The sequence below is a fragment of the Crocodylus siamensis genome, chromosome 4 (genome assembly GCF_052110815.1).
Source record: "Crocodylus siamensis isolate JL-2025a chromosome 4, ASM5211081v1, whole genome shotgun sequence".
Classification (NCBI taxonomy): Eukaryota; Metazoa; Chordata; order Crocodylia; family Crocodylidae; genus Crocodylus; species Crocodylus siamensis.
Genome location: NC_143398.1, coordinates 114,976,437 through 114,999,880, shown reverse-complemented (window position 1 = coordinate 114,999,880; position 23,444 = coordinate 114,976,437). Strand labels below are relative to the sequence as shown.

Here is a 23,444-nt window from a genome sequence, read left to right as displayed (position 1 = left end):
CCTCACAACTTCAGAACTGTTTTCTCCCTCCTGCCACTCAGTCCCTTCTTTTGCAGCCCCAACACCACTTACACTGCGTGCTAAACCACAAAAGTATAGAGAGGTGGTTGTTTTGTTTTTGGTTTTTTTCCTCCCCCCCGTTATGAAATTTTGCTTATGTAGCTCCAAGGATACTTAAGTGTGTGTCTGTGATTCCAGCCAGGCAGCAAACCCCAGCTAGCAGCTCCGGGGCTACTCCATCCCACAGTCTCTCCCTTCCCCACTGCCAGCCCAGCCTGTAACATGCAAAAACTTAACCCTAAGGAAAAGGTGCTCTAAAGCAGAGGGCCGTCATCTGATACCTCATTAGAGGAGGGTTAATTTTTTTGTGGAATCAGCTATATCAGGGGAATACATCAAGGGCTTGGCAAACAACTGTTCACCAGGGCACCCTTGGGGAAAGCCAGGAGTAATGGCCACAAATTCATGGAAGACCATTTCAGGCTTAACAATAGGAAACACTTCTTCGCAGTCAGGGTGTCCAGACTGTGGAATAAGCTCCTTCCAGAGGTGGTGTAATTGCCTATCCTGGAAATCTTCAAGAGGAGACTGGACAGCCACCTTGCTGGGGTCAGCTGACCCCAGTCATCTTTCCTGTCTAGTGCAGGGGGCTGGACCTGATGATCTTCCGAGGTCCCTTACAATCTATGAATTTATAAAGGCACTCCACAGCCATGCACGTATCATGGCATGGCTGTAGAGAGCTTTCAGGGGCCCAATTGTACAAAAAATGTGTAAGATCCCAAAATGGCTTATTCCATGATACTGATTTCCACACTGGACATTGCAATATTTCTGAAGAAGCCAGACGATGTTGTGCTCTGGTGGAGTGAGCCTTAACATCTGGGGATGGGGGAAGTGGTGCACAACTGCTAACATCATTGAGATGGACTGTGGTATCAAGCTGGATATTCCTGTAATGAAATGACTTGACCTTCTGAATGGCCAGGCTGGCTATCAACAAGCCAGGAGACCATTTGAATGGTTTCAGTTCCATCCCTGTAATACATTAAGGCTATAGAGACATCCAGACTGTGTAACTTCTTCTCTCCTAGAGCACAACAGGAATTGAGAAGTACAGAGGCAAACTGCTTTTAAATTAAATTCAACCACCTCCTCAGCATGGAACACAGCCTGAGGTTTCAACATTGCGTCGACTCTGCGTAAAGTTATTTCAGGATCTTCAACCATGACTGCCTGAAGTTCTTTCACTCTTCCAACCACAGACGGCCACCAGAAAAAGTTGATAGTGAGAGAACCTATCAATCATTCTGAAAAGAAAAAGTTTCAAAGGAAACACCAGGAGATACAGGAGAAACACGTCAAGGTCCCAAACATAAGTAAGTTCCATAGTCAGCAGACAAATGTGCAACAGCCCTGTGAGAAACAGTGATGCTGTCAGGTAAGACCACATACAATTGCACAGGAGGGTGAAGAGCCCAAATTCTGTCAAAATTAACTTTAACTAGAGCTGAACAGCAGCCCAGAATGACAGTGTGGTAAGAAAGCAAGGACCTTTTGTGTCTGAGCCTATGGTGGGTCCAGGTTGTGGTTGGACTGCTCTCACCAAGAATCTCCTCCATTTTGAGGACCGAGTCTTTCTTGTAATGGCTTTCTTGCTTCATGTCAGAAATGTCTAGACCTGTTAGGAAAGATTCTTTTACAGCTGCACTCTCATATTTGTGTGTTGTCCTTGGTGGCAAGCAAACCTGTCATGAGTCCTCCCTCAAAAATGATGGATTGGCTGTATGACCATTGGACCCACACAAAAATCATTCACAGCAGGTATCTGACTGATGGCTCCTCACTTCCCAGGAATTAGTAATAATCAAAAAAACTTCATCAGCAGTCATTTGGTGGCACCATGGCCACTGGCTTAATAACTACCCAGTAGAGAGGTGATGGGCAGGTGCAGCCTTCTCATTTATCCATAGTGTTCCGTGTTTCCCATTTTTACCGATTTTCACCAATAAGTTTCCTTATTTTTTTATTGAAGTTCTTCATTTTTTTACTGATTTACACCTGTTTTTCAGTTCACTGAATTTTACCAGCTACAGTAAAAGCCCTGTTAGCTGGCATAAGTGGGGAATGGCTGGGAGATGCTGGTAAGCTAAAAGTGCCAGTTACTTGAGGCACAGGTTTCCTGTTGGACGCGGGGGAGAGGGGGATGGCAGCAGCCACACACGGAGAAGGGATCGGTGGCCACGTGGGGGCCAGGGAAGGGTGGCTGGAGCTGCTGTCTGGGGGCATGGGACTCCTGGCTCTGACCCTGGGCAGGAGAGGCCGCAAGAACTGTTCCTGGGGCAGGTGGGTCCCAGCTGCACCCTGGTGGCTGCAGCTGCACCCCTGCCCCAGGTGCTGGGAGCTGGGAGCCTGCACGCAGCCAATCCGCACGGGCCTGCAGGGCTGGAGCCACTACCCGGGGGCATGGGGCTCCTGGCTCTGACCACAGGCAAGAGGCGCTGATGCTGGGGTCAGGTTATCCCTCCCCCTCTGTGTCTGGTGCAGGCAGGTGGTGTTGGCTGCTCCTGGGGCTGCTGCAGCAGGAGGTGGGGTGAGTGGGTACAAGCGGAGACCCAGGGGGAGGGGGGGGTCAGAGTGCAGCACAGCTGCAGGCAGCTGGCACCACCCACCCCTGGGGCCACTGCAGCAAGGGCTGGAGTGAGCGGGGACAAGCTGCACCAAAGCACATCTGTGCACTCTCTCTTTCATATGTAGTGTTCTGCATTCTCAATTTTCACCAATTTTCACCAACACATCCATCGGGGTGTGCATCAGGATCTGGGGGAACGTCTGTTCACCAGAACGCCCCAAGGGATGACAAGGATCAACGGTCACAAACTCCTCCAAGACCATTTTAGGCTGGATATAAGGAAAAACTTCTTTGCTGTCCTAGCCACCATGGCCTGGAATAGGCTCCCTCCAGAGGGAGCATTTGGACGCTTATCAGACATGTGTGAGGAATGGCCTTGGTGTTAAGTATGGTTAACAGGGATTTGAACTGAAAAACAGGTGGTGCTGGTAAGCTAAAAGTGCCACTGTGACAGTTACTTGAGGCACAGGTTTCCAGCCAGATGGGGAGGGGGTGGGCAGGTGGCAGCAGCAGCAGCTGCACGTGGAGTAGGGGGCAGGAGGTGGTGGTGGATGCGCAGGGGCTGGGGGAGGGTGACTGGAGCCTGGCCTCACTCCCTGCAGTTGCACCCAGCCGCTCTGCACAGGCCTGTGGGGTAGAGCTGCTGCCTAGGGGCGTGGGGCTCCCAGCTCTAACCCTGGGCGGGGCAGAGGTGCCAGGGTCAGGTGCCCCCCCCCACATCACATCCAGCCAGTGTGGCACTCCCCACTTCCCCTGCAAATGCCAGGGCAGCCCACCAGCTGCTGGAGCAGGGGGGAGGGGCACAAACGCAGCCAGGGAAGAAAGGCAGGGTGCAACACGATGTACTTCCTGTTGCTGATCCAGGGGCACACGCCCCCCGGGAAGAGCCCCATCACAGGCCCCCTTGCCTGCAGGGGGCACATAGCAGCAAGCACCCCACCCCACACCCACCAACAGCTCTCCCTGCTTTGCTCCCTACTGCAGCCCTGGGCGTGGCCAATGGGCTGCACTGCACCCCTCCCCCTGCCCCTTCCCTAGTCCCAGCCTTACTTCTTCCCTCCCTCACTGCCAGTTTTTCCCTGATTTTGTTTCCTTTTCTTCCTTTTATCCTCATTTCATCCCATTTTTTATGTTTTAAAGATAAACCTCCCAAAAATCCTGTTTTTTTTGTTTTGTTTTGTTTTTTAAATAAAAACTGAGAATACAGAACACTACCCATATGGCACCAGATATCAACTTCCAAATCTATGAGCCAAATCTCTGTCTGGTATTATCATTCAATGTGCAGATTCCATCTGCCCTGTCTGGGCATTTGTAAAACTTTTCATTAAGTGCTATGCTGTTTGCTGTCACATTCACACAAGGAACTATCCAAGATGTTCATCTTGCAAAATGTTTTTCTGAAGTGTCCATATCCAGATCTCAGTCTGTTCAGCTTGACCCATGCTTCTTTGTCAAGACTGTGCCCAATAGGGGACTTGTATGGTGTTGGTATAAAATGTTGTGGGAACAGGCCTAATCTTTCCTAGTCATTGGCCCACTCTGTTGCTGCCCATAGGTTTGGTTCAGCATCCCCAATCTCTTCCAGAAGTTTGTGGGCTTCATGTATAAACGGTTTATGACTTTTAAGCTTCCTAAGCTTCCATCTGTTGGGGTCTTCAGTTAACAGCTGATGGAGCAGGTGATTTTTGTCATTTACTGCCTCTATTGCCAGTAATGATGTTAGGATCCATCTTCTTATATCACTTGATCTATGCCCAAGAAAACAGGGAGTATATCTGTGTGCATGTAGGTTGGACAGCCCATTATGAGTCTCAATGCACTGTTAAGTACTGTGTTGAGCTCTTTTAGCATGACAAATATTGCACCATACAGAAACTCAATATTCTGCTGGGATATATAACCATTGCAAGTGTGGTGGTTCTGAGCCCTCTGAGAATAGCCAGCACATCATGCGGTGCCAAACATCTTAAAGCAGTTACCCATGCAGACTTTACTGATGATCTTCTGAATGTGGCGTCTACAGGTGAGGGAACAGTCCAATGCAACTCCTAGACAGACTGCGGTATGCTCTGGGGGAAGGATGTGGTTGCCTACTCCGATAGTCTGTGTTCTCTTGGCTAAATGATTGTCCATGTAGACAAATGATCTTATTAAATTTACTGACGCTCAACATCAAGTGCCGCTTGTGGAAATAAGCAGCTATGAGTTCCATGTCAGTACTCAGTATCTAGTTCTGTAATCTCAATTCCATGGGCTACTATGGCAACACAGTCAGAGTACATACATCACTTAAATGTTGGAAAGGTAAAGTCTGAGATACATGCATTGAAAAGTATCAGTGTTAGCACCCTTGAGGGACTCCATTCTTCAGAGTTCATACTCTACTTTCTTCTCCTTGGGTAGTAGTGAGAGTTTGGTTGAAGATCACATTAATGATGAAAGTACATAGCTTGCAGCAAGGTATCAGAGTGCAGTTTATATTTGAGGCTTTGGTGTCATACAGCATCAGATGGGTTGTAAGGTTGATAAAGGCTGTGCTTGCTTTCTGCCTCATTTCAAACCCGTTTTCTAGGTCAGATATAAGAAACGTAACTTGGTCAATATACACTGCTTTTTCCAAAAGCCAGCTTGTTCTTTTGGGAGCTGGGAATCAGTGATGTTCTCTGTTCTATTCAGGATTATATATGCAATGAGTTTGTATGTAACAAAGAGTACTGATTTGGATTGGTAGCTCTTTGGATCCTATGGTGGTTTACTGGGTTTCAGGATGGCAATAACATTAGCTTTCCTCCATACTTTGGAAGTTTGTTATTTTCTAGACATTTATGCATGACTTTCTGAAGCCATCTTTAATATACTGAGGCCAATGTAGTCTCTATGTCCCAATGTTTCCATCAAACCTGCTGCTGATGGGATGGTGCCAGGTGCACAGCAGAGGAAGCAGACAGATGCCTCCAGGATGTGCCCACTGTTGAGATAACAAATAGTAGGGTGCCCTCAGTTTCATTGGAGCTGGATGCTGTTATGACTTGTGATCACAGCACAGCCCTAGAAACTTTGGGACTGTTGGCCAGTTCATCTGTTTGACTGCTGGAGAGCTCCATCCCTTCAAACAACAGGTCCTCTGTGGTTCACTAAACCCCTTCTGGGATGCTGGATGCTCGAAGCCAGGCAAGCCCATCTCAAAGCAATGTCATCTACCCTATATATCATACCTGAAGACTATCTAGCCTTTATGTTTTCTCACTTCCTCCCTGCTTTAGATAGAAAGGAGGCCACACACTTCCATGTGAGAAAACAGCATTTCACAAACAGGGCCTGAGAGGTCACAATATGGAGTTGTGGTAAGGTGGAAGAATAAATCTTGCACTCCATATGAGAAGAATCCTTCACACCCCTGGATTTTTCTTGTACCTTTGCCACCTTGATTATCATGGGCACAGAGATGTGCAGAGCCCCTTTATGAAACCCATGAGTGGCAAAAATGGCTGAATTTTGCCAACATCCTTTTTGCTTGGCTGTACTTAGGGTTCTTGGCAAGTGTTTCAGGAAATCTGGCACAGGGTGTTTGTGTGAGAAGACACCAGCTGGGGACACTTTTTCTGCCTGCGGTTTGGCAGTTGCCATTTCATCTGGGTCAGAAGCAACTTTCACAGACTGCTCTAACAGAGGCAGTTTGAGACTAACATATCTGGACTTACAAGTCCCAGAGGAAAAAAAGCAACAAACTGCATTTCCATCCAAGACGTGATTCCCTTCAGGCACATGTAGCAGCAGCTGTGCCCATCTGCAAGAGGGATGAACCCAACACAGATTAGGGAGACTTTAAATCCCAGTGGTTTTGAGTCTGCCACTCTATGGCAGTTGTGCTAGGCACCAGACCTTGCAGCGCAGGGGCTTGTTAAATTCATCACTCTTCCTTACTTTGTGAAAGTCCAGCTGGATAGAATGTTTGCTTGCTTGTTTTTGTGGGTTTTTTGTTTTGTTTTTAAGATGAGAAGAATGAATTCTTCAACAACTTCACAATGAAGGCTGGATTAGCAAATGCTACAAATAGCTGGAGGTTGTCCAGGTTTCATTTTGCTGCCATCTTGCAGGGAACCAGAGACACAAGACATAGGTACAGCCCTGACAGTCTCTTGTTATTCAAAGGACACTGAAGGCATATGGAAAGTGGGATACTCACTAAACACACAGTCAAAGAACTATACTTAGTAATTTCTTTAAGTAACGGTCTTCGCATCTGATCTTGGCTGTTTGCCAGTTTGTAGGTCAGTGGCTTAATTGTGGCTGCCAGCCACCAACCCATTAATGTTCTCAATACTGTATATGAATCCTGTTTGAATACAATTAGAGTAGACTCTGGACAGAAAAGCCTTTTAAGTGATGCACTGGAAACACATGCCAATGCTGTGAAAATTCAGCATTCAGTTCAGCTCTCTGAAGAACCAACTTTCACATAAATTCTAAATAATCTCTGGAAATTTTCCATACTGCATTTATACAGTGATAATGCCTAAAGCCGAAGTCAGGATCAATCTATGCTTTAATTAGGGGTGTCCAATAGAGATTTTTTGGGCCAATACCAATGGCCGACACCAATCTGATTCCGATATGCAGCTGGGCAGCTTGGAGACCAGCATTGGGCTGGCAAGTCTGGTGTGGGGGAAGGGAAGGGGCATAGGGAGCAGATCCAGGTCCCTGTGGTGGGGGAGGGAGCGGGGCTGGGGCAGGCGCTACTCAGCCACAGCAGGGCAGATGTGGGACAGAGCTATGAGTGGTTTGTCTGAGGGGCACAGGGAGGGGGCACTCCCAGCACTGCATGCACCCTAGGAGGTCATGGGGGTGGGGGGTATGCTCCTAGATCTGCACATGGGGTGGGGCAGGCTACTGCTGCAGGCCGGGGTCCGGGCGGTGCCGAGCTCTTCCTGGCAGGGGGGCTGGACCAGGTTGTGCTGGGTGTGAGCAGCAGCAGCACTGGGAGGGAGCTCTGGGGGGCTGCAGCCACCCCAAAATTTGCCATAGACCCTTCCTCCCACTGCTGCTGCCATGCACCCTGACCACAGCCTGGCCCAGACCCTCCCCACTAGGAAGAACCTAGTACCACCCTGGCCCAACAACTCTGCCAGGCAGCCCACAGCAACAGCCCTCCCTACCCGACCCTGCACACAGATCTGGGGGTACGTGGCCCCCATGCATCCCAGGGTGTGCACAGTGGCGGGATGCCTCCCCTCTCCCCCACATGCCCCCCAGACAAGCAGCTGGCAGCTCCATCCCGTGCTTATCCCGCCCTGGCTGAGCAGTGCCTGCCCTATTCCCCCCTTCACTGCAGAAGCCTCCATCTGCGCCTCCCCCCCCCAGACTTACCCGCCAATGCTGCTCTTCAAGCCATCAGGCTGCGCTCCTGACCACATGCATGCTGCAGCTGTGAGCGTGCACGGGGCCATTTATCGGCCACATCAGACAAAAAAGCCAATTTCCGATACTGTCAATTTTCCCTATATAGGTGCCAATCCAATATGGGACTGAATTATTGGTGCACTTCTAGTTTTATTAACTTGGTAATCTCAGATTTTATCCAAACTATGTATATATAACTATGCATGCAACATATGTCCCAGACTGGCCCCCACATGTACCGTGTGCAGCCCACACCAGGTGCATTGTGTGTGGGACTGGGTTCAGTGCGTGTTGTATTCAGTGCACCAGTCTGAGACCCACAGGAAGCACTGAGGGCTGAATGATAGGGCTCTGCTGGCCCCATCTCTGACACCCCTGAGAAACAGATATATATATATATATATATACACAGATATGTATATCTAGATCTATACCGAAGTTATCTGGGTCCCATGCAAGCAGCATGCAGAGGCTAGAGCCAGTGCACACTGCACACAGTACGTGGGGCCAGTCAGGGGTTTGTGCTGCATGTGGTACCCATTCCAGACTGACCCTGCAAGCTGGGTCAAGAGTCAGCCTGGATTGGGACCACAGATCAGCCCTGCATGCTGGGGCCAGTATACAGGGCTGGTCCATCACAGGCAGCATGTGCAGCATGCACTCCAGACTGGGCTCATTCACCAGGGAAAGCATGTGCCATGACAGGATTCATGTGCTGCATGCCCCACATAGGGCCAGAGCTGATACTGCATGTAGTGTGGAGGACTGGAGCCAGCATGTGCACTGCAAGCAGCATGTGGGACCAGTCCAGGGCACATGCTGCATGTGGTACCCATGACCTTGCAGGCTGATTCAGACATGTGGAGCCATTCTGTGGGCTAGACTGATTCTATTGATTGGTCCCATGCCTCTCATCTGCCTCATGGGACTGGATGAGATGGACACCCCTGTCATATATAGATAAAAAAACCCAATATTTAACAGAGCACTGAGCTTGGTCTCAAAATGCTTTAAGAATAAATTGTTTGGGAGTTGGTTTTTAATTTTTGTATGGGACTACAGCACTGAGCTTATCACAGTGACATTGCTTTGCAAGCCCAACAGCACCTGCAGTACTAGATTCATGAATGCTGAGTCTAATGACATAAGAATAATCCTACTAGCTCTTTCAATTTCTTCTAGGTGACAAAGGTGGCTTGTCCTGAGAAAATCAGAGCAGTTTTTCCTTTAAGAAAACCTATTGATCAACAAGACAGGCAGTCTATCAAAAATGTGTGTGGCTGTGTAGTGGCCTGGGGGTCTCTGGGTGAGTGAGCAGAGGCCAGGCAAGGAGGTGTGGGAAACAGCCATGGTCAAGAAATGATAAATGACTCTGGCAGTGGCTGTGCACTGCACCAGGTCAACAAGCATGCATTCCCACTCCAATTACCTTGGTTGCTCTCCGGCTCTGCTGTCTGACTGGCATCCTGAGCATTTCCATTACCCAGCACTGGCTTTGGGGGCTGCACATTGGCCGACGCCACGTGGGCCAGCTGTGGGAAAGGGCCAGGCAAGTGTGGGGGAGGAGGCTGACGAGGGTGGTAAGGCACACCCGGTGGGCACACCCGGGATGACAGCTGCTGCATAGCGATCATCTCTGGACTGTCCATCATGGAATCCCCACCCTGGCACCCTCTTTGAACCTGAGGGGGTCCCCCAAACACAGTGGCCGGTGACTGCTGCATCCTCTGGCTGGTGGCTTTACCAGGTGGCCTGATATATCCTGAGGGAGGAACCCCATGAGGTAGGAAATTTGATTGCTCAGTCCACTGGCTGGAAGGCAGAGGCGGCCTCATAGCCCGAGGATCTATCATATGACTAAGAGCACGGGGCTGCAGAGAAGGTCCTGGGCCCATGGGGGGCTTTTCATCTGGCCCCAGGGTGGTCTGGTTTGCTGCACTGTGGCTTCCATTCCACATAGCAGGATGTGCTCGATTCAGGTATTTATATGGTCTGTACATATGGCCAGGGGGGATTTCTGAGCTCTCTGGAGGTCTCATGGGAGGTCCATTGTGCCTTGGAGGGATAAAGCCTTGCTGAAACTGTGCTGGGGGGTACATGGCATCAGGGGGTGGGCCACTCATTTGCCCAAGCTGCAGGGATCCAGGACGTGATCCCAGTGCGGAGATGTGTGTTGGTCCTGCACACACCTGCTTCTCAGGTGCAGGCAGTCTGTGTCCTCTGTGTTCATTCAGTCCAACTGGAGGCTGGGAAGGAAAGAAAGTAACCAGGTTTAGTAAAAGCTACCTCCCCTCTGGGCACACGAAAGCTACAAGAGGCACAAAAAGTAGAGATGAAAGGATCAATGAATCATGGCAATGGGTTATCTCTTCTGCTGAGAGATGATGCCATTTTCCCATGGAACCAATGAATGTAATGAAATGGAAACCACAACTACAAAAATTGTATACCATGAACAACAGGGAACGTCACAGTTCTTAGTGCTCTAGATCCACTCTATCAATGTATGCAATTCAAAAGTTGCATGCAGAAAATTCAGATTCCTTTTTTTTTGTTTGTTTGGTTGATTTTTCCTTTATTTACCTGCATAGCACAGTGCTGGTGCTGCTGAACTGGATCTCCAGGATGGGGTTCTGGTACTCGGGGTGATCCATATAGCTTAGCTGGATCTGATCCTCTCAGAGGGCCAAATGTTCCTGGCACTGCTGGCCGCTAGAGGGAAAACAGAAACTTTTATGAGACTGTAGAAGAGCAAGACTGCAGCTGTGGATGGGTGTTCTGCCCATACAGATCCAACAGGCACTCAGATTATAAAATAAATTTGACCCTTTATTCTGAGGAGATCTGTTGACAGCCTGGCTCTACCACCAGAAAGTTCTCATACATTCCAGCCACAAATCCCACAAAATAGACCTTGATATATTTATCAACCCTCCAACTATCTAAAAGCAAATGGAAAGATCAGAAAGGCAAATTGGCTAGGGGTCCAGGGGATCATCTAGCCTGTGACAGAGGCTGTAGTAACTGAGAAGGTAAAGTGTTTAGGGACCCCTCTTAGACTGCTTGATGGCTTCATGCTTCATTACAGCCTCTGGAGCTAGTGTTCCAACAAACAAATCTCACATTAACTTTATCTGGCTTCTATGTCAAAAATCAAAGAGTCATGAGCAGCAACACATTTATCTAGATTTCAGTAAAATATCTGACTGTGCTACATGAGATCAGCAGAGGAATTGTAGGGCAACAAGATGGCAACAGATGTAGTTGAAATGGGAGCATCAGGCTGAATGGTAACTACTACTAGATTTCTTTCCAGGTCAGCCACAGGACTCGTTTAAAGTTAAATACCATATTTTCTCATATGCACACCATTTCTGCAGAAGAAATTCCAGCTACTGGAAACTGTAGTGTGCCTTATATGCAAGAAATATGGTAAGAGCAGTTTCTGCCACTTACTGGGCAAAAGTGAAAGTAAAGTCTGCATGAACTCACAAGGAGCAGAATAATGAATAGGTTCAGCTCTCTAGCTGTTGCTACTCAGTTACTTATTACAAGGAAAGATCTTTTTTCCTGCACCCTGCCTTTCAAAAACACAGTGCATATTTTATTCTGAGGCATGCTGTATACAAAAAAATATGGCATTTACTTTATTGACCTATGCAAAAAAGTAAGAATGCCCTGATGAAATTTGTTGATGACACCAAGTTAGGAGCTATCATTAACACAAGGAAGGACATGGGTCCTCATCATGCAGCAAGGATTTTACTTGGTCTTGGGGGAACAAAATTCTATTCTCTTGTCCTTCCCCACATTAACTTGTTAGTTCTCATAAATAACAGGCAACCCTTACCATCTGACCAGGATGTGGCACTTGGTTGGGCATTCCGCCATACTGCAGAGGACGAGGGAAGCCTCGACCATTGGAAGGGCCCACTTCTTGAGGGGGCTGTGTTGTGTTACCACTTGGGTCCTCTGCAGAGGAAGAAGAGGACGAAGATGAGGAGGAAGCAGAAATGCGGGAAGTAGCTCGGTATGGCGGTGGTTTCCCTCCATTCTCCAAGCGTTGCTGTCTCCTTCCTGGTCCATCATGGTCTCTTGATCGGGTCCAAACATTGCCAGCACTGGAGCGCCCTGTCCGACGGCTCCTCTTCTCTCGCTTCCCATCCTCTCTGATCCAAAACTCCTCATCTGTGTCCCCATCCTCACCAGGGAAGTGCTTCATCATTGCTCGGTGAAAACATCTTTCCAAGTTGTAAGCCATTTTGGTGTATTCTGCATTCAAAAGAAGAGTGGCAGAGAAACATTTTCATGGAGAGAGATAAAGGGGTGGGACAAGACTGACCCTATTCCAAATGGCTCCAATTTCTCATGTTTCTACAAAATATTTTCCTCAGAGAAGCTCTCTGGAAAAATAAGAAGGACGAGCTTTGTTTTCAATGAGGCAGCCTGGATTAGTTTCAACAGACTTTGGAACCAGCCAAATAACAGGCAACCCTTACCATCTGACCAGGATGTGGCACTTGGTTGGGCATTCCGCCATACTGCAGAGGACGAGGGAAGCCTCTGTTCAGACTTGTTCGGTAGTAGGATTGGATACCTTCAAGAAACACCTAGGTCAGGGGTTGGCAACCCCCAGCATGCGTGCCAAGCATGGCACATGAGGCCATTTTGCTCAGCACGCCATGGCCAGCCCCAGCTCTGGGTAGCTGCTGCCAGAAACAGAGCCTGGGCTGCTCCCAGCAGGGCTTGCAGCATCTCAGCTGCCTGCTGGGAACAGCTACCCAGAGCCAGGGCCAGCTGCAGCTGGGAAGCTGCGAAGAGCTGTGCTGCGGTATGGAACCCCGGTTTCAGCTCTGTACTGGTGAGTGCATGTGCACCTTGAAGCAGGCAGTAGGAGAGGTGTGAGGCACCGCAGCCCCGGTCTCTCCCCTGCTCCCGGCACAGAGCTGGTGACTGGGCTCCGGAGCCTGGTGCAGCTGTTTGTAGACAGACTGGGCTCTGGGCAGCTGCAGCAAGCAGGCTGGAAACAGCTTCACAGCTCTGGCATCAGCTTCATGCTGGCAGCAACTGTGTGTACACCTCAGAGTGGACAGCAGGGCAGCGCAGACTGCCCCGAGGTGTGCGCACAGTTGCTGCCAGCGTGGAGCTCCCGGAGCTGTGGAGTCCGGCACAGCTATTTGCAGCCTGCCCGCTGCTTGCTGCAGCCAGGCTCCAGAGCCCAGTCATCAGCTCTGTGCCAGGAGCTGGGGAGAGACCAGAGTTGTGCTGCCTCATGCCCCTTCCCCACTGCCTGCTCCAAGGCGCAGGTAGGGGGTACAGAGCTGATGCCAGGGCTCCGGAACAGCTATTTGGAGCCCCCTGGCTGCAGCCGGCCCTGGCTCTGGGTAGCTGCTGACAGCCACAGAGCTTGGGGTGGGGGGCAGGGGTATAAGTAGGGCATCCTGCCATGTACCTCCTGCCTTCGTTTTCTTTTTCTGGCATGCTGGCACTCCGGCACCTTCCAAGGTAGGCATTGTGGTGTTTTTCAGCACTCCGGCCATAAAATATTGCCTACACCTGACCTAGGTATTACCAAGTAGTACTAGTGACACAGTTATGCTCCGAGTTATCATTTAACTTTATCATTAAACAAACGTCCAAGGACAGCCTTAATAGGGACTGCATAGCTGAATATGTGAACTATCAAACCCAGCTTTAAACAGAGGCCCTGAACAGTCAGTTAGGTGAAAGTGTTGAGAGAAAAAAGGGTTAACCTCCACATTCCAAATAAATTGGTGCCAAACAAATTATTTTATTTCCCTCCAGACAGAAGTCCCACCCATAATTGAATTTGATTCTATTTACAACTATTCATGGACTGCTCCAAGTTGCTGCACTGCACTCTCAGAACATGGGAAGGGTGATGAAAAGTTTTTTCTATGGGCAGTTTCTAAACATCCTCTTGACTTACGGGCACCGGAGGTGCATCATGAGCATCAGTCAACCTACATGTCTTATTTCTATAAAATATTCTGCTCACAAAAAATTCTTGATCTTCAGTGAAGTCAATAGAGAGACATGTGGAAGTGTCCGTGAAAACTGCATTCTGATTCTTTCCTCTTTACCACCTCAACATTTTTTTTTGCAGGACACTGCCACTGAAAATAGATCTTTTTCTCAGTCCCTGAGCACAGGATTCCCTTAGCTGGAACCCACCTCTGAGGAATCTAAGTTCCTCCTGCCCTTCAGGGAATTTTCCTGTCCAGCCCACAGATACAGGTATGAGTGAGACAATGTGCAACACTGCCGTAGTACAAACCTGCATGTTTCTCACCAGCTATACACCTGGTTTCAACTGCCACACAGGGGAGTCCTGATTCTAGTAACTGGCCCATGTAACAAGAGGCAAAAGAAGACAACAAGAACACCATTTCCTCCAAAAGGCTACATGTACTGGATATTCCTTATTTAGTTTTACAGCAGGGCTGTCCAACTGGCAGCCCATGAGCCTCATACAGCCCGCGGCCCATAGGCTACTGCCCGGCCACTATTCTCACTGCTCAGGTCCAGTTTCTCATTCCTCCCAGCTAAGGTCTCTGGGTCCCCACTCCCTCTGCAGTCTCTCCTCTGGCTTCTGTTTCCCATCCAGCCTGCTTCTGAGGATGGCATGGTGGGAGGGAGCTCAGGAAATAGACCTGGTTGCCCGTGCAGCCAGGAAGGCAGAGGGACTGTCTTTGTGACTATGGAGGTAGACCCTAGAAGGCCTGCCCCTGTGGTGTGTGGCTTGTACTACATGAGGCCCAGGGGTGTTATGGCTCATGGGGCACCTGGTCCTCTACCAACCAGAGGTTGGACAATTCTGCTTTACAAAGCAAAGCAAACTCCTGCCCTCCATAAAATTCCCTGCTACTCAACCATGGCATGGAAGACACAAGCACAAAAGGAAACATGCCTACAAAGACATCTCTTCTCTTTGTAATTGACTCTCCAAGTAACCAGAGAACCCAGTGATTCATGCAACATTCTAGGCCCAAATACTTAAGCACATGAAGAACTTTACACATGTGAGCAGACGCCCTTTAATCAGTTAATGCATATATTTAAAGTATACAATTCATGCATTTAAGTACCCTGTTGAATCAGGCCTTAGTATCTAGGAACACCTATTTTTTATTCCAGCCTCCAGAAAGTACCTGAAGGAAGAGTTTTGGAGTCTTGTACAAGCCAGCTAATGGCAAAGAGGGAGACGCCTGTGGCTGTACTGACCAACTGCTGACAAGACAGAACAAATCTTCTCTCACTGCTCTTACCACTGCCTTCTCCATTGTACTTGAGGCAATTCCTGAACATGGTCTTCATGTCACCCACAAACTCCTCCTTGGTGCAGTACTGACCTCCATTCAACTTCTTCTCCATGCTGGAGATGTCCATGGGAGCCTGCAACACACCAAGTTCAGTCAAAACAAGCACTAGTAAGGTCCCAAAGACAGTCTCACTACACCCTGTATTATTGCTATAGGGCAACTTCCTACTGGATTTTAAGGCCAGAGAGGTCCACTAGACTCATGTAGCCCGAACTTCTGCATAACAGAGAAAACAGATCTTCAGACAACTGATCCAATGCATGGATGTCTATTAATCCGGTCACCAAAGAACAAAATGGAAGATCTGACCCACCAGGCTGGACTACACAGCCTACCTTAATGATTTGGTAGTAGTTTGGAGCATACGATTCATCGACTGGTTCTAAAAAGGGCCAAGAGTCCTTGTGAGCCTTTACCACATCCAGAACTGGCAGCAACAAAAGGAACAAAAGGAAGACAAGCCATTACACAACCTCAGTAGATATTAGCTTATTTAAAATCTAACAAAGCAAAAGGTTGGGATAGAAGACTAACCTTTGTACATGGCAGTGAATTCATCATCCAATTCAAAGCTGCAAACGGGAAGCAAAAATGTGAAGCTCAAGGAATGCACATGCTTTTCTTCCTCACTTTTCCTCCACCCCAGAGGCAGGGCTGCCACATTAATGGGCACACCTTCAGAGAGATGCCCTCTTGCCTGCACCACAAAATCTGCTGTTCATTCCAACCCCACTCCCGTCTGTTCTATTACCCGAAACACATTCTCTCACACTCCCTCTTTGTACATGTGTTCAAATGATCTAAAATAATTCTCCCAGGTTTATCTTCCTGGTAGAAAAAGTTACCCACAGGCACCTGATCAGAGAATCAAATGGTGAGCCCTTGAGGAGCAGAGAGCTTGCAGTGCTGCCACTGCATTCAGGGGTTTCCTCCTGTGCATGCATCTCAATATGCTCTGCAAACTCCTTCAGTCTACCCAGAGACAGATAGCAACAATGCACAGGGCAGCCCTGATAGGCTACCTCAGAGCAGTGTCTAGGTCAGCCCATGTCTCCCTGCAGCACAACAGGGGGATTGTGAAGGGGATGTGTTTTGCTCTCTGCATGGCTGAAGCAGCAGAGTCCAAACACAGTTTCCCTGTGTGTAGGAAGGAGGATGGCTGGGGGGTAAATGGGGGTGGGGAGGGCACATAGGAGAAAAGCACCATAGGATGCTGGAGAACTGCTGTGGCTTCTCTCAGAAAAGAACATGTACAGACATTTGCTCTCCTAGGAGAAACTCTCCTGGGGGTGATTTAACACTGGTTGTTCCTGGTTTATTCTTCTCATGGAGCCATCACTTTTGTTCTGTACACTTATAATTTCGCCTGGAAAAGCAGCAACTCTGGACATGAATATCTGTACATGGCCTCCCTCTCACTAGCCATATTCCTCCCGCATATATATTCGCTATGTGGGTATGGGTGTACATATGTGCTGCATACCCAACAGCTGGTGATACTCACAGATCCTTGGTCCTCCTTTCATCCCTAGTAGGGGAACTGGGATCCAAGTGGGAAAGTTCTGGGGGAAGCTCCTTCCCCTGGGCCAGCAGCCAAGCCCGCTCTTCTCGAAGCTTCCTCCGCCTGGCTCGTTCTGCAGAGGGAGGGCAGAGACACAATGTAGCTTAAGCTTCTTACCTCTCACCAATAATATCATGCAAGTAAGCTAGGCAGGCTGTTCATCTACCCTGTGCAGCTGGGAGCATGTTGAACCTACAAAGATGGTGGGAAGGTGTTGACTTGTTCAAGGGCTTCACTCAACGTGATCACCCTCCTAGAAGCAGTAGTAGCAAGCAAATGCAAAGGAATTAAGGTTACAAAAGCACCACTGCCTGTCTTTTCTCATCTCTCATCACTGTAGTGCAATGGCTGGCAGTCTGTTTCCAAATTCCTACATAACTTGCTGGTCTATGCCCACTGACTGGCATATATCAAGGCTGGCAGGCAACTTGTCAAGCAGCCAGAAGTAGTGCCATTACTTTCACCTGAAGGAAAGTTCTTAAGCTTTCCCTACAAACACTGAGGAAGACATAAGTCTCCGTTTTCCTTGAAATGAACAGACAGTCGCATCCCACATGGTGGGAATGGATTCCTTTCCTAGTTCCTTTTATTATATGAGAAGGCACCTTTGATGCTACTACTTTGATGACAGCTGTGAGAAAAATGCTAAGCTCTATGAAACATTTCAGGTGAGGGGAAAGTGACAGAGATTCCAGTTGGACACTTCCAACAGGAGCAGCCCTAATGTGGCTCCACGCACAACTGATACATCTCAGCAATTGTCTGAGGAGAAAATGGGTGCGTTATTCAGAAGTAGTTCCAGGGAAAGCATTTCCAATCCTGAATGAGTGACAGAACAAGAGATAGTCCCAGTTTACCCTCACAAAACTTTGGCTAGAACTACATTTCTAAAATTTGGGAAGGAGGGTAAGGGGACAACTTGATACAAAAGTCAAGAGATAAATTAAAGCTGGGTATAACAGGGATGGAAAGGATGCAAGAACCTTGGAATGCTTTTACTGCGACTGAGGAGACATGAAACAGAGGGCCCTTTTGTGAAATCTGACCAACTCATGTTTTCTTCAGAGTTTAATACCAGGCATCTGAGTGGTGGCATTCAGATGTATATGCAATTCCTAAATGGGAGGAAGTTAAAGAGTTGCCTCCATGATATAACACACTACACAGACTTTGGCCCATGGGAAATGGATCCTCAACAAAGACTTACAGACCTTGAAATCATACTCTAAACTTAGAAACCATAGGGTTTTCTGGAGGCTTGGAAAGAAATTACAGACCAGTGATAGGGGAAGATATAGCTGATAAATACTCCTATGATGCAGCTTTTGTCTATTGTGACCTAGGATACCAACATTTGTTTTAGCAAACAGCCCAGTGTTGTACAGTTCTCAGGCTACAGAGAAACAACTCCTCAGAGAACCTACTGCATTAGTTAGAAACCAAGAAAGGTGGAGGATGCAGAAGAAATTAAATAGGAAAAGCTGAATCTTGTAGGCTGATCCAGAAGACCAGAAGAGGAACAAAAGGACTCAGACCTGAGTTGGCCTAGTTGGAAGTAAAAGGAAGAAGAATCCATCATCTGGCATCTTTTCAAACTTGCAATGCGGAAATTCCAACACAAAACCATATGTAGGTACAGGGCTATTACATATATTGATGAACTTGATTTCACACCTCAGAAGAGGGTCACTTACATGACTGGATGTCTCTATGATGAGCTGATGATAACTGAGCACTTAAGCCTTTTAACAGCAAATGGACACACCTAGCACTGATAGGAACAGACCAAATGGAGGTGTAGACTTTAGGAAGCTTTTTACAGTCTGTGGCATTTTGCACTGGTGAACTGTTTGAAAATTTAGGAAAATCCTCGATTATCCTGCTAGAGTTCAGTTATGACTAATGGTCACTTTATCACTGCAGTTTAAATAATCTCTCATCTGTGAAGCTACAGATGAACGATCAATACACTGTCACACTTCTAAGCCACAAAGAACCCGGCTCACCTGACTCCAAAACTAGCTAGTGTCTGAACAGTTTTTTTCTATGATTTTCCAGTTGAATATTTGTGCAACATGATGCTACAGTAGCACCTGGGAAGATCACCTGACATGCCTAACTGCTGTCCTGGTAGAAATACAGAGGTTAACATAGACAATATACTAGGGCAACCAAGTTTCCTAAGCCTTGTAGCCACAAATCAAAAAAATGTGATACAGTTAGGAATCACAGGAAGTGTCAATGATTTGCGCCCAGCTCCTCATCTCAAGCAATAATGTGTCATTAAATTACTTCCTGCAAGAACCACATTTCAACTGCCAGAGAGCTCCAGTTCTGCTTAAGAGCTACAGCCTGGCCACCCATTATATGTTCAGAGAAATACAAATGGACCCAGCCAGAGGTTACGTACCTGGGTTAAGCTTATCATCAGGCTAACTTATTATCAAGCTAACTAAGCAAAGGGCTTTTGAAGTTTCATTAGATAATACCAACATTTCATTCTCAATGCTTCTCCCACTGCAGAACACCTTACAAAAAGGTAAACAATAAAAAAAAAATGGACTGCAACCTTCAGGTAGGCCTTTGTCACCCTGAACACCCTGAGTTTAAGGATCTGCTAAACATGTAAGTTACCACAGGGTAACAATGGTTTGAACTTACAACGCCTTAGCCACTCCATGGTAACAACCTGCATTTGTGCTCTTACTCCTTGACCCCAGTTAAGTGTGACGCAGCTTGCTCCTCAATGGAAACAGGTTAATCTCCTGTGCATTTAAAGTGGGATAAGAGTATGCACATGGAATAGCTGATGTGCTGTAAATTTCCACCTTAGTTTACCTTCCAGCAATTTGTTCATGGATCCAATTCCTTAGCAAGTCTGAACTGTGAAAAACAAATGATTTTATCCTTGGGTCACTTCCTGCCTTTGAAGAAAACTGTCTTATAGAAAATATTAGACCCAGTCTCACTGAAGATTGGTTTGGTAATAGAAGGGCTGTTGAGACAAAAAATATTACTTGGATGGTTGATGTTTCTATGGCCAAGTCTGTGTTAAAAAGATACAATTTTCAAATCAGTGTACACCAGTATAAAAAGGCTTTTTAAATCTAAGTAAATCTGTTTTAAAGTTGACTGGCAACAAGTTTAAACTGAACTTACACCATTCTTAAGTCAAAATAGGGATATCCACACAAAGGTTAGTGCCAATTTACCTGAATCAGTTAAAAATGGATTTAAACTAACAAAGTGGATTTCCTTGTATAGACAAAGCCTAACATCATTGGGTCATTCAGTGGTTCTATTTACCAAGCAACTCATGCAGCTGAAATAAAAGCAGTTTCAGAGAACCTCTGAACTTTTTCGATACATATTTACAACACCTCTGCCAGGTACAGATGTTATTATTATGCCAATTCAAGATGGAGAGCTATAGCAGAGAGATTATGCGATTTGCCAAGATAACACAGGATGTTTGTCGTGGAGCTAAAAACTGAGAGTCTGTGGTTAAAGCAATGGACTGTGATTAGACAGGCAACCAGAGGATTATGAAGACTAAGAATGTAAATGGATTTTCAAAAGGTTTGTGGGGTGGGAAGCAGAAACAGCTGTTCTTAGATGTCATCCAGCTTGTAACCAACCATCTGGTCAGCAGATTGTTTCTTCCTGGTAAGTCTGCATGGTTTTCATTTTTCTTTTTTTTTCTTCTGCTTACTTTGTTCACCAGCCCTTGTCCTGCACTGTTTGCCTCCAGAGCAAATTTCTGGGGATACTCTGGGTCTCCCTGAGACTGCAGCTGCAGTAACCAAGCCATTTATTGGGCTGATTGTGGGTCTGGCACGATCCTACAGCCCAGAAAAACTGCCTCCAACTTCAAGGTCACATCTGCTTCTGCTCCTTCAGCTCCCAAATACTGAGGTGGAAGAGTGACAGAAAGAAAGCAAGAATCACCTCTTTTCACTTGGGCGGGACGGTAACCAAACAAACTGAAACAGATTAATCACATGGCAAATACCATATTTGCTGAAATCCAAGACAAGATCCCCCCTGCCCCATTCAACACAAGGGGGAAAAGCCCTTGTCCTCAGTTTCAAGTGCAAGTGGAGGAGGGCAGTGGCTGCAGCTGCAACTTCAAACCCAGAGTTGAGATCACAGCTGTTGCCCCTGCTGCTTCCTCACCCCTGCCCCCCTCCCGCCTTTTCTTCCTGCCTAGGGCAGGGAGTGTGAAGCACGTACTGTCTCCAGCCCAACCTACTGACGCAGTGGTGGCAGCAGTTCTTGCCCCGGGACCAGAGCCAGGGCTGAAGCTACTACCACCGCAACACCTGCTACTACAATAACAGCAACAGTGTGGCTAGGTGAACTAGCAAGCAGAAAAGCACCTGAAGTTGCCACCTGCATAACCTAATTCTTCATCTGGCCCCCTCAGCACACATTGCCCCTCTGATGGCAACACCCTTTCCCCTTCTCCAGCAGAACTTATCCATCTTTCAGCATTTCTGCCTATGTGTTTTAGGTAAGCTACAGCATATGCCACAAAGGCAATGAAAGGTCACCTGGGCTGATCAGATATGTAGGGACAGTAGAAGAACATGAAGCAACTGCAAAACAACTCTATATAGGAGGAGAAGGAAAGGATAGGGATGTTGAAGTGGATAACACAGAGGTGGTAAGAAGGCAGCACAGCTGAAAGGAATAGAAGAGGACAGCTACCAGACACTGAAGGAGAAGGAGAAGGAAGAGAAGTTAGTGGGCCGAACAGACCAGAGAGGATGACACCCCAATTCTAAGGTAAAGCATGCACTGGCTCCCTCTTGGATGTACATTAATGTTCCTGACACTAGAGAAGTGTAAATGGCAGGTCCCAATTCAGTTTACCAGCAAGACCCCCAAACATTTCCACTTTTGCTTCACCTATCAGTGATGCATACCTTCCACAGCTTTCACCTTCTCTTCCATCTCCCTCTTCCTCTCTTCTTTCAGCATCTGTTCCTGCTCCCTCTTCTGTACAGCTAGAAGGATTTGGCGCTCCTCCTCTTCCTCCCTGCGCTTCTGTTTCTCCATCCTACTGAGGACACTTGGAGTTGCCTGAGACAAAAAGATGCATGTGGAACTGTCATGGTCTCACACAAAGGGCAGCACTGGCTCATGTGTATCCAATCACAGGTAGATTTACTGTATAGGGTCCAAAAAGAGAACTACAACAAATGCCAGAAATATAATTTCCCATATATATATATATATATATATATATATATATATTAGGGGAAAATTATATGGAAAATATGTCTGGCATTTGTTGTAATTATCTTTTGTATCATATGATACAAGCAATTCCCCTATATACAACCAATCAGCTCTCCATCTCTCACTCCTGCTTTATCCTCTCCTTATACCACTCTTGGAGCAGAGGGATTGTGTGTGTTGATATCTGTCTTTCAGACTTGACCTAGGAGGGGAGCAGGATTTTTACAGAGACCTTGTATCTGGGTGATTGACAGCTGTCCTCTCCTTAACCATTCATGAAGCATAGAGGGATTGTCATATAACACAAAATCCCTCTGTGCTCCAAGAGTGCTATGAGGATAGAACAACTGTCAGTCACCCAGATACAAGGTCTTTATAAAAACCCTGCTCACCTTCTAGGTAGAGTCTGAACTGAAGGGTTGCTAAGGAATTTGGGCCTCTCAAAGATATGGAGTACTCTGGATTGGAAAGGGGCCTCGCATCGTTATCTTTGGTAGTTTTTTTCTGATTTACGAAAGATTTATTTGAATCAGATTTTTTTTGGTTTTGCCATACCCTTTGAACAGGTCCTGCCACCAAATATTCTCCTTGTGCAGTTTTTCACTGCCCCACTTCCTTCCCAAGCCATAGCTCTGACACAGTGTAATGTTGTATACATTTGATCTAGGAAGAATGACAATTCCACAGAGCAGGAATCACCTCCCTTTCTTCAGCCATGAAGTGCAATGCAGACATGCAGCACTACAGAAATAAAAGTTATTGGCTTTATGGCATTAGAGGCTGAATGTGTGGGTCTGTAACATTTCCATTTTACTTAGATTCTGCTTTAAAAAAGAGAAAAAGAAAAAAAAAATATCCTCTGGACTTCTCACTGAAATTTTAATTTGATAATAATCCAGGTCCACAGGCTCACCACCTTAATTTTAAGGGTATAAATCAACTATCACTTGGGCATAAGGGATTTCCTGAGTATATGGGCATCTTGACCCATGCTCTGGGGCAGGGTGGAGCGGCCACTCTAATTAAAGTGCTTGCAGCATCTTGTGTATTCAGCATCCTGCGCTTCAACATGGCAATGGGGGAGCTTTAATTACTGCTCGTTCAAAGAGATTTAGTTAAAAACAACCTTTAGTTAAAGTGCCCCTGCCACCATTTTGAAGCACAGGGAAGCAGAATACAAGGATGCTGAGGCTGCTGGAGCTAATTAGCACATGGTGGAGCAGGCATCAGGTAGGTGCTGTAAGTGACCACCTGATGTCCG

At 47.1% G+C, this 23,444-nt stretch overlaps 1 protein-coding gene across 1 annotated transcript in view; it reads right to left on the bottom strand.

Annotated features, from left to right (window-relative positions):
- Nucleotides 1-7,371: 7,371 nt before the first annotated feature.
- Nucleotides 7,372-23,444, bottom strand: part of CECR2 (CECR2 histone acetyl-lysine reader) — a 28,895-nt gene continuing 12,822 nt past the window's right edge. Inside the window, exons 8-15 of the mRNA XM_090041600.1 lie at nt 21,868-22,024; nt 16,883-17,012; nt 15,913-15,950; nt 15,714-15,805; nt 15,325-15,451; nt 11,886-12,307; nt 9,465-9,567; nt 7,372-7,421 (exon numbers count right to left, since the gene is read on the bottom strand). Coding sequence (XP_089897726.1) covers nt 7,372-7,421; nt 9,465-9,567; nt 11,886-12,307; nt 15,325-15,451; nt 15,714-15,805; nt 15,913-15,950; nt 16,883-17,012; nt 21,868-22,024 — 1,119 coding nt within the window. The remainder of the gene's footprint in view (nt 7,422-9,464; nt 9,568-11,885; nt 12,308-15,324; nt 15,452-15,713; nt 15,806-15,912; nt 15,951-16,882; nt 17,013-21,867; nt 22,025-23,444) is intronic.